Source organism: Macaca fascicularis, chromosome 6 (assembly GCF_037993035.2).
Source record: "Macaca fascicularis isolate 582-1 chromosome 6, T2T-MFA8v1.1".
In the NCBI taxonomy this organism is placed as follows: Eukaryota; Metazoa; Chordata; class Mammalia; order Primates; family Cercopithecidae; genus Macaca; species Macaca fascicularis.
This window is the reverse complement of record NC_088380.1, coordinates 138,383,659-138,399,979: the sequence shown is the minus strand read 5'-3', so window position 1 is coordinate 138,399,979 and position 16,321 is coordinate 138,383,659. Positions and strand designations below refer to the sequence as shown.

At 36.0% G+C, this 16,321-nt stretch overlaps 1 protein-coding gene across 1 annotated transcript in view; it reads left to right on the top strand.

The window, feature by feature from the left end:
• Positions 1-16,321, top strand: part of MEIKIN (meiotic kinetochore factor) — a 126,994-nt gene that overhangs the window by 86,323 nt on the left and 24,350 nt on the right. Inside the window, exons 10-11 of the mRNA XM_045395088.3 lie at positions 271-347; positions 3,856-3,975. Of these exons, the coding sequence (XP_045251023.2) occupies positions 271-347; positions 3,856-3,975 (197 nt within the window). The remainder of the gene's footprint in view (positions 1-270; positions 348-3,855; positions 3,976-16,321) is intronic.

The following is a 16,321-nucleotide window of genomic DNA, read 5'->3' as shown; positions in this document are numbered from 1 at the left end:
TTCAACCAAAGTATTCATTTCAACAAAGGTATTCTCATATAGTTGCTATGCCACATAGAGTTTTCTTGGACGTTGTTTGATCTAGCTCAAGTGAGAAAATTCTTTAGTTTCCTGTGACGTGGTTTAAAATTTAATGAACAGATTAAGGATTTTCTTAGTATCGTATATTATGATCTAGTCAACTAACTTTAAATTGTAGTTTTACTATACTAAAATATTTTATTTCTTTCTGCTTTTCAATCCCTATTTTATAAAAACATTTATAGAAAGCAAATTCCAGTACTCCTGGTAAGAAAAACAGAGGCCTTTTAACAAGTACTCCATCTTCAGAGACAGCTGGTTTTGTGGTAAGTATTAGCATTTGACACTTGTAGTATCTGTTTTCTGGCTCCTCCTCTCCCCATTCTTCTATTTTTCTTATATCAGGGGAATATTGCCTATGGAGAATAATATCTGTGTTTTCCTGTTGCTTAAGCACACTTTCAATGGAAGTACTCTATATAGTGCTAAGAGAAGGAAAAACTAGAGTACTGCAGCAACAACCAGGATTCTTACTTTTTTTCCCTTCAGTTTTAAAATTGTGGTGAAATATATATAACATAAAATTTATAAGTTTAACCATTTTTAAGTGTACAGTTGAAGTATATTCATTCACATCATTATGCAACCATCACCACTATTCATCTCTAGAACTTTTTTCATCTTGCAAAACTGAAATTCCGTATGCATTAAACAGTAACTTCCTGCTCCTCCCTACCCTAGCCCCTGGAAACCACCATTTTACTTTGTGTTTCTATTAATTTGACTACTCTAGATACCTCATATAAGTGGAACCATACAGTATTTGTCCTTTGTGACTAGTTTATGTCACTTAGCATGGCATCTTCAGATTCATCTATATTACAGCATGCATCAGAATTTTATTTTTAAGGATGAACTGATACTCCATTGTATGAATATGAAACATTTTGTTTATCCATTCATCTGTTGATGGACAATAGGGTTGCTTCTGCCTTTTGACAATTGCGAATAATGCTGCTATGGACATGGGTGTACAAATATATGTTTGAGTCTCTGCTTTCAATTCTTTTGAGTATGTATCTAGAAATGGAATTGCTAGAGCATATGGTAATTCTATTTTTAACTTTTTGAGGAAACACCACACTGTTTTCCATAGTAGCTGTACCATTTTACATTCCCACTAGCAAAATGCACAAGGGTTCCAGTTTATCTACTTCCTTACCAGTGCTTGTTATTTTCTTTTTTGTAATAGTCGTTGTTATGGATGTGAGGTGATATCTCATTGTGGTTTCGATTTGTATTTCCCTAATAAGGATGACACTGAGCATCTTTTAATGTGTTAATTAGCTATTCATATATCTTCTTTGGGAAAATATATATTCAAGTCCTTTGTTTATTTTTGAATTTTTAATTGCTGAGTCGTAGGAGTTTCTCATATATCTGGGATATTAACCCATTACCCAACATATGATTTACAAATAATTTGCCCCCTTCCATGGGTTGCCTTTTCACTCTGTTGATAGCGTCCTTTGATGCACAAATGTTTTTTATTTTGTCATAGTAAAATTTATTTTTCTTTTCTCACCTGTTCTTTTGGTGTCATATCCAAGAAATCATTATCAAATCCAATCTTATCAAGTCTTCAGTCAAACATCCAATGTTCCTCTTCAGTGTGAGCAATCCTCACAGAGGTCCATGCAGCAGCTTACATGGCAGTGTGGGGACTGCTCAGGCACAAGGAGATGAAATCCAGTATTTTTTGTAACAACACTTAGGCATAACGTCCATGGTCTCCACAAAGGCCATGTGTAATTACAATGTCCCTGCACTCAGGGAAACCCAAAGTATTTTATGTAGGGCAGTATTTATTTATTTATAGTGCATTTATAGTTTTTCCTAGAGATACAATTTTCCAATCAGACATTATTTTTACCATAAGCAACATTGCCTAGTAACACAGCTGACATTCTTACACTTACCAGGTTCCTAGGGAAAAGGAGTTACAGATTTAACCAAGAGATGCTCATGATGGAAGAAAGGGTTTTGTTAATACTCTGCTAACAGTCTTTCCAGTGGCCCCAAAATCAATACTTTTTCCAGAAAATGAGTATCTCATTTTTTATTCATTCTTGGTTGATATTTGGAGTTAAAATGTATTGATGAATAACAAATGTACCAAAATGATTTTTTCATGGCAAAACTAATTTAGTGACTATTTTACAAGTATCAACATATTTTTAAAATTGAGGTACAATTTACATTTTATAAAACTCAGTTTACTAAAGTGTATAATTCAGTGGTTTTTAGTGTACTTACAAATTGTGCAACTATCATCACAATCCTATTTAAGAACATTTTCATCACCCCATTCATTTATAGTCAGTCCTCATACCCCCATCCCACCCTCCAGTCCCAAGAAACTACTGATTTAGTTTCTGTCTCTGTAGGTTTGCTCTTTCTGAGTATTTCATATAAATGAGATCATATAACGTGGCGTTTTGTGCCTGGCTTCTTTCACTTAGCATAATGTTTTAAAAATTCATCCATATTATAGCAGGTATCGGTACTGCATTCCTTTTTTATGACCAATGTATTAGTCTGTTTCCACACTGCTATAAAGACATACCCAAGACTGGGTAATTTATAAAGAAAAGAGGTTTAATTGGCTCACAGTTCTGCATGGCTGGGGAGGCCTCAGGAAACTTACAATCATGGTGGAAGGGGAAGAGGCATGTCTTACGTGGCAACAGGTGAGAGAGAGCATGGAAGAGCAGGGAAAACTACCTTATAAAACCATCAGATCTCGGGAGAACTCACTATCATCAGAACAGTATGGGGAAAACCACCCCCATGATTCAATCACCTCCCACCGGGTCCCTCACTCGACCTGTGGGGATTATGGGGATTACAATTCAAGATGACATTTGGGTGGAGACACAGCCAAACCATATCAACTGAATTATATTCCATTATATAGATATACCGTATTTTGTTTATCAATTCAGTTTATGGGCATTTATTTCCATTTATTATCTATTATGAATAATACTGTTATGAATATTTGTTGACAAGTTTTTGTTAAACATGTGTTTTCAGTTGTCTTAACTATATACAGTCATCCCTCAGTATCCATGGGGAATTGGTTCCAGGACTTCTCAAAGATACCAAAATATGTGGATGCTAAAGTTCCTAATATAAAATGGCATAGTATTGTTTTTTTGTGTATGAACTATGTGCATCCTGCACACCTTAAATCATCTCTAAATCAATCAGTCATCTTTTTGGAAATTTTTAATTTGGTACAGAAATGTGTGGTGATTTCAGTAACCTGATAGAAAAATGGATATGGCAGTTAGGAGACAGTTCTATGTTAGAGATAGTGATTTAAAAATCTCTGGTGTTCAAATGGTAGGCATGAAGATAAGAGAATAATGCTGGGAAGTTTACATTTAAAGGAAGGGCAGGGGAAATTATTATAGGAGGTATGGTTGCTGAGTAGATAAATTTCATTTAGTAGGCATTTGATAAATGTTTGGATGACTGAATAGAAAAAATGTATCATAGCAAACAAAAATTCCTAATTAAAAAATAACTTTAAAGTCAAAGAATGTTATAACCCATTTTACAGATTGATTTGTCTCTAAACATGCATCTTTTGAAGAGTTATTTCCAAATGTCAGTAATTACATGTATTCAGATGAAATTGTTCCTGTGTCAAGTTTACAGGAAAATGCTTCCAATGAGATGGTATTTTTCAACTTTTCTTTAATTACTTAAAAATCATTGCTTTTGCAATGTTTAACTTCTACAAAAGAATAATGTGTTCTTTTATAGATTGATTTGTCCTCAGTGCAAAAAGCATCTTTTGAAGAACTATTTCCAAATGTCAGCAATTATGTTAATTCAAATGAAATTGTTCCTGTGTCAAGTTTGCAGGAAAATTCTTCAAATGAGGTAGTATTTTCCATTTTTCCTTCAATTACTAAAGGAAATAATTACTGTTACATTAGATACTTTGTATATGAGGTGCTTTAAGAAATCTCTTAATATATCAGAAACATAATTTGCAAATATTTTCTCCTATTCTGCGGGTTGCCTTTTTACACTTTGGTTAGGGTCTTTGATGCACAAAATTTTATATTTTTTATGAAGTACAATTTGTCTATTTTTTCTTTTGTTGCCTATTCCTTTGGTGTCCTGTGCAAGAAATCATAGCCAAATCAAATGTCTGAAGCTTTTTGCCTTTCCTTTCCTTTCCTTTCCTTTTTTCTTTCTTCCTTCCCGTCCTTCCCTTTCTTTCTTCTTTTCTTTCTTTCTTTGACAGAGTCTCACTCTGTCCTCCATGCTGGAGTGCTAGGGTGCAATCAAGGCTCACAGACTCACTATAGGCTTGACTTCCAGGGTTTAGGTGATTCTCCCACCTCAGCCTCTCGAGTAGCTAGGACTGCAGGTGTACACCATGATGTCCAGCTAATTTTTTGTATTTTTTGTAGAGACAAGGTTTTGTTATGGTGCTCAGGCTATTGCCCTGTATTTTCTTCAAATGTTTTTTTTTTTGTTTTAGGTCTTGCATTTAGGTCATTGATCCATTTTGAGTTAATTTTTGTGTATGGTATTAGGTAAGGGTCCAACTTCATTCTTTTGCACGTAGATATCCAGTTTTCTCAGCATCATTTGTTGAAGAGACCATCCATTCCCCCATTGAATGGTCTGGCCCCCTTGCCAAAAATGATTTAAGCATATATTTGAGGGTTTGTCCCTGGGTTGTCTATTCCATTGATCTATATGTCTGTCTTTATGTTAGTACCATATGGCTTTGATTACTGTAGCTTTGTACATTTTGAAATCAAGAAGTGTGAGTCCTCCAACTTTGTTCTTCTTTTAAATTATTGCTTTTACTATTCAGGATCCCTTGAGATTCCATGTGAATTTTAAAATGGGTTTTTCTGTTTCTGCAAAAAACATCATTGGGCTTTTGATAGAGATTGAATGGAATCTGTAGATCACCCTAGGTAGTAATGGCATCTTAACAGTATTACATCTTCCAATCCATAAACATGGGATGTGTTTTCATTTATTTATGTTTTCTTTAATTTATTTCACCAATGTTTTTTAGTTTTCATTGTGTAGGTCTTTAACTTATTTGGTTAATTCCTAAATATTCTTTTGGATGCTATTATGAATTGAATTGTAATTTCTTTTCTAATTGCTTATTGTTAGTGTGTAGAAGTTCACCTGATTTTTGTGTGTTGACTTGTGTCCTGTTAATTTGCTGAATTTATTTATTCTAATAATTTTTAATTCAATCTTCAGGGTTTTCCACAATGATACCATGTTATCTGTGAACAGAGATAATTTTACTTCTTGCTTTACAATTTGGATGCCTTTTATTTCTTTTCCTTGCATAATTGCTCTGGCTAGAACTATCAGTAGTATGTTGAAAATGCAGACATCCTTGCCTTTTTCTTCATCTTAGAGGAAAAGCTTTCTGTCTTTCACCATTGAATATGATGTTTACTGTGAATTTTCATATATGGCCGTATTAGTTCATTTTCACATTGCTATAAAGAAATACCTGAGACTGGGTAATTTATAAAGAAAAGAGGTTTCTTTATATAAAGAAAAGAGGTTGCTTATGGCTCCTCAAGCTGTATAAGAAGCATGATTCTGGCACCTGCTTCTGGAGAGGCCTCAAGAAGCTTCTAATTATGGTGAAAGGCAAAAGGGGAGCAAGGCATCTTACATGGCCAGAGCAGGAGGAAGAGAGAAAATGAGGAGGTGCCATACACTTTTAAACAAGATCTCACAATAACTCTCTCACTAGAACAGCAAAAAGGGCATGGTGCTAAACAATTGAGGACCACCCCCATGAAGTACCACTCCCATGATCCAGTCACCTCCCACAAGGGCCCACCTCCAACACTGGGGATTACAATTTAACATGAGATTTGGGCAGGGACACAAATCCAAACCATATCAATGACTTTTATTTTGTTGAAGTAGTTTCCTTCAATTCCTAGTTTATTGTTTTTTATCACAAAATGGTACTGAATTTTGTCAAATGCTTTTTTGGCATCAATGTAGAAGATCACATGTTTTTTCCTTTCACTCTACTATATGTGATATATGACAGTGATTGATTTAAGTCTTGCCAAATTAAGCAGAAACATTGATTGATTTTTGTATGTTGAACCATCCTTGCATTCCAGGAATAAAACCCATTTAGTTGTGGCCTATCATCCTTTTAATATGCTGCTGAATTTGGTTTACTAGTAATTTGTTGAGGATTTTTGCTTCAATGTTCATAATGGATATTGGCCTGTAGTTTTCTTTTCTTGTAGTGTCCAGAAAAGACACTTTGTTTGACTTTGGGTAATGTTTGTCTCAAAGAATGAGTTATGAATCATTCCTTTCTCTTCTTGGAAAGTTAGAGAAGTATTGGTGTTAGTTCTTTAAATGTTTGGTAGAATTCACTAGGGAAGCCAACAGAATCAGAGCTTTTCCTTGTTGGGAGTTTTTTCATTAGTGATGCAGTCTCCCTACTAGTTCTGTAGGTATATTCCAGTTTTCTATTTCTGTGTGATTTAGTATTGAGATGCTTTGTGTTTATAGGTATTTGTTTATTTCATCTAGGTTATGAAATTTGTTACTATGCAATTGTTCATAATACTCTCTTTGTAATTCTTTTTTTGGTAGAATTGGTAGTAATGTCACCACTTTCATTTCCAACTTTAGTAATTTAAGTCTTCTTTCCCTTTTTATTAGTATTTTTTCATTAAAGGTTTGTCAGTTTTGTTGCTGTTTTCAAAGAACCAATTTTTGGTTTGATTGATTTTCTTTATGTTTTTTTCTATTCTCTATTTTGTTTATGTCTGCTCTAATCTTTATTATTTCCATCCTTCTGCTAGGTTTAGCAGAAGGTTTAGTTTGGGTTTAGATTGTTCTTCTTTTCTAGTTCCTTAAGTTGTAAAGTTAGGTTGTTGATTTCAGACATTTCTTGTTTTTCAATTTAAGCATTTATAGCCATAAATTTCCCTCTTAGCACTGCTTTGGCTAAATTCCATAAGTTTGGATATGTTGTGTTTTTGTTTTCATTTGTCTCTAAGTATTTTCTAATTTCCCTTGTGATTTCTACTTTGGCCCATTGGTGTTTAAGAGCATGTTGTTTAATTTTCACAGTTTGTTGAATTTTTCAGTTTTACAAACTCTGTTTTTTTATGACTTCATTATATTTTGGTCAGACAAAATACTTTGTATGATATCTATCTTTTAAAATATATTGAGACTTAATTTATGGCCTGATATATGGTCTATCCTGTAAAATATCCCATGTGCACTTGAGAAGTATATATATGCTGTTATTTGAAAGATTGTTCTGTATATATGTTACATGTAATTGATTTATTGTATTAAGTCCTCTATTTTCTTATTCTCTTCTTCCTGGTTATTCTATCAATTATTGAGAGGGAGGTATTAAAGTCTTCAACTATTATTGTAGAACTGTCTATTTTTCCCTTCAGTTCTGTCAGTTTTTACTTCATATATTTTGATGGTCTGTCATTCAGGGTATAAATGCTTATAATTGTTATATGTTTTTGTTATCTTGAGTCTTTTATTAATATATAATGTTCATCTTTGTCTCTTATAACCTTTTGATTGAAACTTTATCTGATATTATGATAGCTGCCCCTGCTCTCTTTTTTTACTATTTACATGGAGTAGCTTTTCCTATTCTTTCACTTTCAATTTATTTATATATTTGAATCTAAAGTGAGTCTTTTATAAACAACATATAGCATATGCTTTTTATCTATTTTGCCAATCCCAGTTTTTCTATAGGAGAATTTAATTCATTTATTTAAAATACTTACTGATAAGGACAGACTTATTTTTGTCATTTTGCTCATTGTTTCCTATATGCCTTTATATTTTTTGGTCTTTCACTTTCTACATTACTGTCTTCTTTTGTGGTTAATTGATTTTTGTAGTGAAATATTTGAATTTATTTCTTATTTCCTTTTGTGTATATTCTATAGCTATTTTCTTTGTGATTGCCAGAGGGATTACCTTTAGCAGTCTAAAGTTATGGTACTCTAATTTGAATTTATTTAGCAGTCTAGAGTTATGATACTCTAATTAGAATTTATGGTTGACTTCAATGACATACAAAAACTTTGCCCCTTTACATCTCTGCCCCCACCCCTTTCAGATGATGATGTTAACATTTTTATACATCATGTCCGTTAAAACATAAATTAATATTTTTTTGAGATGGAAACTCACTCTATTACCCAGGCCGGAGTGCAGTGGCACGATCAGGATTCACTACAACCTCCACCTCCCAGGCTCAAGCAATCCTCCCAGTTTGGCTTCCTGAGTAGGTGGGACTACAGGCATGCACCACCATGTCCAGCTACTTTTTGTATTTTTTTGTAGAGACAGGGTTTTGTCATGTTTGTCAGGCTGGCCTCCAACTCCTGGGCTTAAGCAGTCTGCCTGCAGCTGAGATTACAGGTGTCAGTGACCATGCCCAGCCAATAATACTTTTAAACACTTTAGTCTTTTAAATTATGAAAATAAAAATGTGAGTTACAAATCAATGTTACAATAATACTAGCTTTTATGCCAATAATTATTTTTAAAATTTATTAGTCTCTTAAATGATATAGAAAACAAGAAGTAGAGTTATAAATTGTTGTTGTAATAATAATAGCTTTTATAATTGCCCCTTCTATTTGCCTTTATTTAGATCTTCATTTCTTCATACAGCTTCAAGGTACTGTCTAGTGTCCTTTCATTTCATGTTATAGGACTCCCTTAAGCATTTCTTGCAGGGCAAATCTAGTGGTAACTACTTCCCTCAGCTTTGTTTATCTGGGAATGTCTTAATTTCTCCCTCATTTTTGAAGGACCGTTTTACTGGATGTAGGATATTTGGTTCACAGATATTTTTCTTTTATCACTTTGAATCTGTCAGCCCACTGCCTTCTGGTAGCCAACATTTCTGATGAGAAATCTGTTGATTATCTTATAAAGATCCCTTGTATGCGACAGGTCACTTCTCTTGCTGCTTTCAGGAGTCTTTCTTTGTCTTTCTTTCTAAAGTTTGATTATAATAAGTGGATGTCTTTCAGTTCATCTTACTTGGAGTTTGTTGAGCTTCTTAGATGTTTATGTCTTTTATCAAATTTGGAAAATTTCACTCATTATTTCTTCCAATATTCTCTCTTCCCCCTTTTCTCATTCTTTTCCTTCTGGGACTTTCACAATATACATGTAGGTCTGCTTGATGGTGTCCCACAGGTCCCTTATACTCTGTTCATTTTTCTTCAATTTTTAAACTTATTTTCTTCAGACTGAATGAATTTGTTGTCCTGTTTTCAAGTTTATAGATTCTTCTGCCTGCTTAAATATGCCCTTGGATCTTTCTAGTGAATTTTTCCTTTCAGTTATTGTATTTTTAAGCTCTAGGTTTTTTGGGTTTTTTTTTTTGGTGTTTTTTTTTTTGGTTTTTTTTTGCTTCTTTTGAGGTTTTCTCTTTTAATTGATATTTTAATTTTGTTTATACATAGTTTTCTTGACTTTTTTTTTCACATCTTCCTTTAGTTCTTTGAGCATCTTTTAAAGAGAATTGTTTTAAAGTTTTTGAATAGATATATAATCAGTTCCTTTTTAGAGGCAGTTTCTGTTGATTTTGTTTCCATTTGAATGTACCATACTTTTCTGTTTCTTTTATGCCTTTTGATTTTTTAAAAAAATCTGGATGTTTGAATATAATAATGTAGTAAATGTGGAAATGAGTCTCTCCACCCTTCTTAAACCTTGCTATCTTTTTTTTTTTTTTAAAGATGGAATCTCCTCACTCTATCATCCAGGCTGAAGTGCAGTGGTGCCATCTCAGCTCACTGCAAACTCCACCTCCCAGGTTCATGCCATACTCTGGCCTCAGCCTCTGGAGTAGCTGGGACTACAGGTGCCCACCACCATGCCTGGCTAATTTTTTGTGTTTTTAGTAGAGACAGGGTTTCACTGTGTTAGTCAGGATGGTCTCAATCTCCTGACCTCGTGATCTGCCTGCCTCAGCCTCCCAAAGTGCTGGGATTACAGGTGTGAGCCACCGCACCTGGCCAACTTTGCCATCTTTTGTAATTGTTTTTGTTTTCATTGTCGTAGGCTACTTATGTGCCAAGGATCAGCTTGAGGTGTAAACTTAAGGTCTTCTTAGGTCTTTTCTGAGGTTTGCATATTTCTCTAGACATGCACAGTTACTGTTTAGCTTTCCTTGTATATGCAGTTGTTTTTTAATGTCGAAGTCATTATTGTGTAGCTGCTAAAAGGAGAAAAGAAAAAAATTGAGGAAAAAAGGGTTCTTGCCTATTAAATCTTCAGGTACTGTTCCCAATATTGTGTCAGCATTAGCACTATTTCTGCTAATCTTTTCAGATAGTTCTTTTACTTGCCTTAGATAGTTTCTTCATAAGCATGTACTGATCAGTACTCTACTGCGTACTGAACAGTATGCATATTGCTGGGGTTCTCTCTGTATGTAGCTCTCTCCTCTCTGGTATTCTGCCCTATAAACTCAGTCATTTTGGTTTCCCTAGACACTCAGCTGCATCTCCTCAAGTCAGGCAGTCTCCTGGGTACTGCTTAGTTTTCCCTCCCTGTACTGCAGGCTAGAAATTCTCTCAAGGTGATAAGTTGGGGAAATTGTAAGACTCATATGGTTTGTTTTCCATGTCTTGGAGATACTGTCCTTCAATGTCTGATGTCTGGTGTCTTGAAAACTATTGTTTCATATATTTTTTTCTGATTTATTTTTGTTTTAGGCAAAAGGGTAAATCTGGAATGATATAGATTGGCTTTGTGTCCCCTCCCAAATCTCTTGTTGAATTGTAATTCCCAATGTTGGGGGAGGGACCTCATGGGAGGTGATTGGATCATGGGAGTAGTTTCCCTCTTGCTGTTCTTGTGACAGTGAGTGAGTTCTCGCGAGACCTAGTTGTTTGAAAGTGTGTGGCACTTCTCCCTTTTCTCTTTCTCCTGTTACCATGTGAAGATAGGCTTGCTACCACCTCACATTCTGCCATAACCATGTTTCCTGAGGCCTCCCCAGCTGTGCCTCCTGTACAGCCTGTGGAACTGTGAGTCAATTAAACCTCTTCTCTTTATAAACTACCCAGTCTCAAGTAGTTAATTATAGCCATGTGAGAACAGACTAATACAGAAAATTCATATCAGAGAAATGGGGCATTGCTATAAAGATACCTGAAAATATGATAGTAACTTTGGAACTGAGTAATGGGCAGAGATTGAAACAGTTTGGAGGGCTCAGAAGAAGACAGGAACACAAGGGAAGGTTTGGAACTTCTGGAGACTTGTTGAATGGTTTTGACCAAAATGCTGATAGTGATGTGGACAGAGATGGCCAGGCTGATGAGGTCTCAGATGAAGCTGAGGAACTTATTGGGAACTGGAGTAAAGGTTACTCTTGCTATGCTTTAGTAAAGATACTGGCAGCATCGTGCTCCTGCTCTAAAGATCTGTGGAACTTCGAACTTGAGAGAAATAATTTAAGACATCTGGTGGGAGAAATTTTTAAGCAAAGCATTCAAGATGTGGCTTGGCTGCTTCTAGCAGCCTGTGTTTATATGTGTTCACAAAGAGGCGGTCTGAATTGCAACTTACATTTAAACAGAAAGAAGAGAATGAAAATATGGAAAATTTGCAGCCTGACCAGGTGGTAGAAAAGAAAAGCCCATTTTCTGGGGAGAAATTCAAGCCAGGTGCAGAAATTTGTGTATGTAAAGAGGAGCTGTGTTAATAGCCAAGACAATGGGAAAAATACCTACAGAGAATTTCAGAGACCTTCACAACAGCCCCTCCCATCACAGGCCTGGAGGCCTAGGAAGGAAAAATGGTTTTGTAAGCCAGGCCCAGGGCCTTGCTGTTCTGTGCAGTCTTGGGACATGGTACCCTGCATCTCAGCCACTCCAACTCCATCCATGGCCAAAAGGGGCCAAGGTACAGCTCAAGTTATTGCTTAAGAGGGTGAGCCCCAAACCTTGGTGGTTTCCACATGACGTTGGGCCTGCAGGTGCACAGAAGGCAAGAGCTGAAGTTGGGAGCTTCCGCCTAGATTTCAGAAGCTGTATGGAATCACCTGGACATCCAGGCAGAAGTCTGCTGCAGGGGCAGAGCCCTCATGGAGAACCTCTACTAGGGCAGTATGGAGGGGAAATGTGGAGTTGGAGCTACCATCATTTGTTAAAGATTACACAAAATAAAAAGATGTTGTAAAGCATGATATCTAAAGCATAAAATGTGGAAGGGTGGAGTAAAAGTATAGAATGTATGTGATTGAAGTTAAGTTGTTATCAGCTTAAAATAGAATGTTCTAACTACAGGATGTTTTATGTGAGCCCTATGGTGACCACAAAGAACAAACCTTTAGTAAATACACAAAAGATAAATAGAAAGGAATGAACACATACTATGGCAAAAAAAAAAAAAAATCAACAAAGCACAATGAAAAACATCAAGAGAAGATAAAACATATTATCATTGCAATTAATGCATAAAAACCATTGACAAAATCCAAAATTTTTAATGATAAAAACTCTCAACAAATTAGGTGTAAATGGAATGTACCTCAACACAATAAAGGCCATTAATGATAAGCCCACAACTAATATACTCAATGATAAAAAGCTGAAAGTTTCTTCTAAGATGAACAAGACCTGAGTACCCATTCTTGCTACTTCTATTCAACATAGTACTAGAAGTCCAAGCCAGAGCAATTAGGCAATGAAAAGAAGTGAAAAGCATCCACATTGAAAAAGAAGAAGTTGGCTGGGCATGGTGGCTCATGCCTGTAATCCCAGCACTTTGGGAGGCCGAGGCAAGCAGATCACAAGGTCACGAGATCAAGATCATCCTGGCCAAATACAACAATTAGTTGGGCATGGTGGTATGCGCCTGTAGTCCCAGCTACTGGGGAGGCTGAGGCAGGAGAATTGCTTGAACCTGGGAGGTAGAGGTTGCAGTGAGCCGAGATCGTGCCACTGCACTCCAGCCTGGCAACAGAGCGAGACTCTGTCTCAAAAAAAAAAAAGAAGTTAAATTATCTGTGTAGATGACATGATCTCATATGAAACAAAAACTAAAGACTTCAATGAAAACTGTTAGAACTAATAAACAATATCATATTACAAGATACAAAGTCAATATACAAATATACAAAAATAAGTTGTCTTTTTTCACTAACAATGAGCTTCCAAAAAAGAGATTAAGAAAATAATATCCTTAGGATCAAATACAACCAAGGAGGCAAAAGAGTTATATACTAAAAATTATAAGACATTAATGAAAGAAATTGAAGGCACAAATAAATGTAATGACATACCATTTCATTGATTGGAGGAATTAATATTGTTAAAATGTCCATACGTCAAAGTGATCTACAGATTCATTACAATCATTATCCAGATTCCCATGTAATTTTTCACAGAAGTAGAAAAAACAATCCTAAAATTCATATGGAACCACAAAAAATTTCAAATAGCCAAAGCAATCTTTAGAAACAACAAAGCTGGAGGCATCACACCTCCTAATTTCAAGCTAGATTTGAAAACAATAGTAATCTATACCTGTATAACAGTATGGTACTGGCATAGAAACAGACATATACCCCTGCCTGCTTGAATGCGCACAAAGGATACACTCAGACCTGCACCCACTAGTGTCCCACCCCTGTGCTAACACCACCACTAGCAGAACTGTGCACACAGTTGCCAGTGGAAACTTCCCTTCCGCTAGAGCTGTGCTGCCTCTACTGCTGCTGTAAATGCCCAGAGGGTGGCAGGTACCCTAGGATCCACTAGCACCCTGTTGTAGCTGATGAGTGTGTGCCCCACCACACTGCTGCTACTGCTGGCACATGAGAATGAGAATGGATCCCACTGCCACCAACCTGTGAAATGCTTTGGCTGGCACCACTCATTGGATTGTAGAGACCAGTAGTCTGGGAGCACCTCCCCTCCCCCAACTACTCTCAACCTAGTGCAGTAGGTTTCTAACCTTGAGGAGCCAGAGAACAAAGTTGGGGCCCAATACAAGTCCCTCAGAGTTAGAGCACGCAGTTCAGGAGCTGGGAGCTGAGCCTTGGCCCCCTAAAATCTCCCACCTTATATCACAATCAAACCTTTAAGGCCATCAAATAAGATAAAAGAAAAAAAAACCCATCTGAAGAACAGCAACTTCAAAAACTGAAGGAATATGAACATGAACCCACAAAGATGAGAAAGAACCAGCACAAGAAAACTGATAAATCAAAAAGCCAGAGTGCCTTTATTCCTCCAAACAATAGCACTACCTCTCCACAAAGCATTCTGAATGTGGCTGAGATGGCTGAAATGGCAGAAATAGAATTCAGAATATGGGTAAGAATGAAGATCATTGAGATGCAGGAGTACGCTAAAAGCCAATCCAAGGAAGCTAAGTATCACAGTAAAATGATACAGGAGCTAACAGATAAAAAGCCAGTATAGAAAAGAATGTAATTGACGTGATAGAACTGAGAAACACACTATAAGAATTTCATAATGCAATCACAAGTGTTGATAGCAGAATAGACCAGGCTGAGGAAAGAATCTCAGAGCTTAAGACTGGCTTTCTGAAGTAAGACAGATAAGAATAGAGAAAAAAGAATGAAAAGGAATGAACAAAACCTCCATAGTGAGCAAATCTATGACACATTGGTGTCCTTGATAGAGTAGAATGGAAGCAAGTTGGAAAACATATTTTAGGATATCTTTCATGATAACTTCCCCAAGCTAGCTAGAGAGGCCAACATTTTAATTCAGGAAATGCAGAGAACCTTACTAAGATACTTAACAAGGAAGATCATCCTTGAGATCCATAATCATCAGATTCTCCAAAGTTGAAAGAAAAAAGATTAAAGACAGCTGGAGAAAAAGGTCAGGTCACCCACAAAGGGAAGCCCGTCAGTCTAACAATGAAACTGTCAGCACAAACCCTAAAAGGCAGAAGAGATTGGGGGCCAATATTCTACATTCTTAAGGAAAATAAATTCCAAACAAGAATTTCATATCAGGCCAAACTAAGATTCATAAGTGAAGGAGAAATAATATCTTTTTCAGACAAGCAATTTGTTTTCACCAGAGGGAATTCATCACCAGATGTGACTTGAAGGAGGCAAGCGCTTCTGAAGGAAGCACTAAATATGGAAAGTAAAAGACTGTTACCAGCCACTACAAAAACACACTGAAGTACACAGACCAGTGACACTATAAAGCAACTACACAAACAAGTCTGAATAATAACCAGCTAACATCATGATGACAGGATCAAAGCCATACATTTCAATATGAACTTTGAATGTAAACAGGCTAACTGCCTCAATTAAAAGGCACATAATGGCAATCTGGATAGAGAATCAAGATCCAACAGTATACTGTCTTCAAGAGACCCATCTCACATGCAATGACATACATAGGCTGCAAACAAAGGGGTGGAGGAAAATCTACCAAGCAAATGGAATACAGAAAAAAGTGCAGGTTGCAATCCAAGTTTCTGACAAAACAGATGTTAAACCAACAAAGATAAAAAAAGACAAGGGCATTACATAATGGTAAAGGGTTCAATTCAACAAGAAGATCCAACTATTCTAAATATATATGCACCCAACAGAGGAGCACCCAGATTCATAAGGCAAGTTGTTAGAGACCTTCAAAGAGAAATAGACTTTCACACAATAATAGTCAGAGACTTCAACACCCCATTGACAGTATTAGACAGATCATCCAGGCAAAAAAATAATAAAGATATTCAGGACCTGAACTCAGCACTGGATCAAATGGACCTGATAGGTATCTACAGAATGCTCCACCCCAAAACAACAAAACATACATTCTTCTCATCACTACATGTCACATACTCTAAAATTGATCACATAATCTAAAGTAAAGTACTCCTCAGCAAATGCAAAAGAACTGAAATCATAACAATCATTTGGACTACAGCGCAATTTAAATAGGATTCACGACAAAGAAAATAGTTCAAAACCATACAATTACATGGAAATTGAATAACCTGCTCCTGAATGACGTTTGGGTAAATAATGAAATAAACTCAGAAATCAAGAAGTTCTTTGAAACTAATGAGAACAAAGATAAAACATGCCAGAATCTCGAGGACACGGCTAAGGCAATGTTAAGGGGGAAATTTGTAGCACTGAATGAACACATCAAAAAGTTAGAAAGATTTCAAATTAACAACT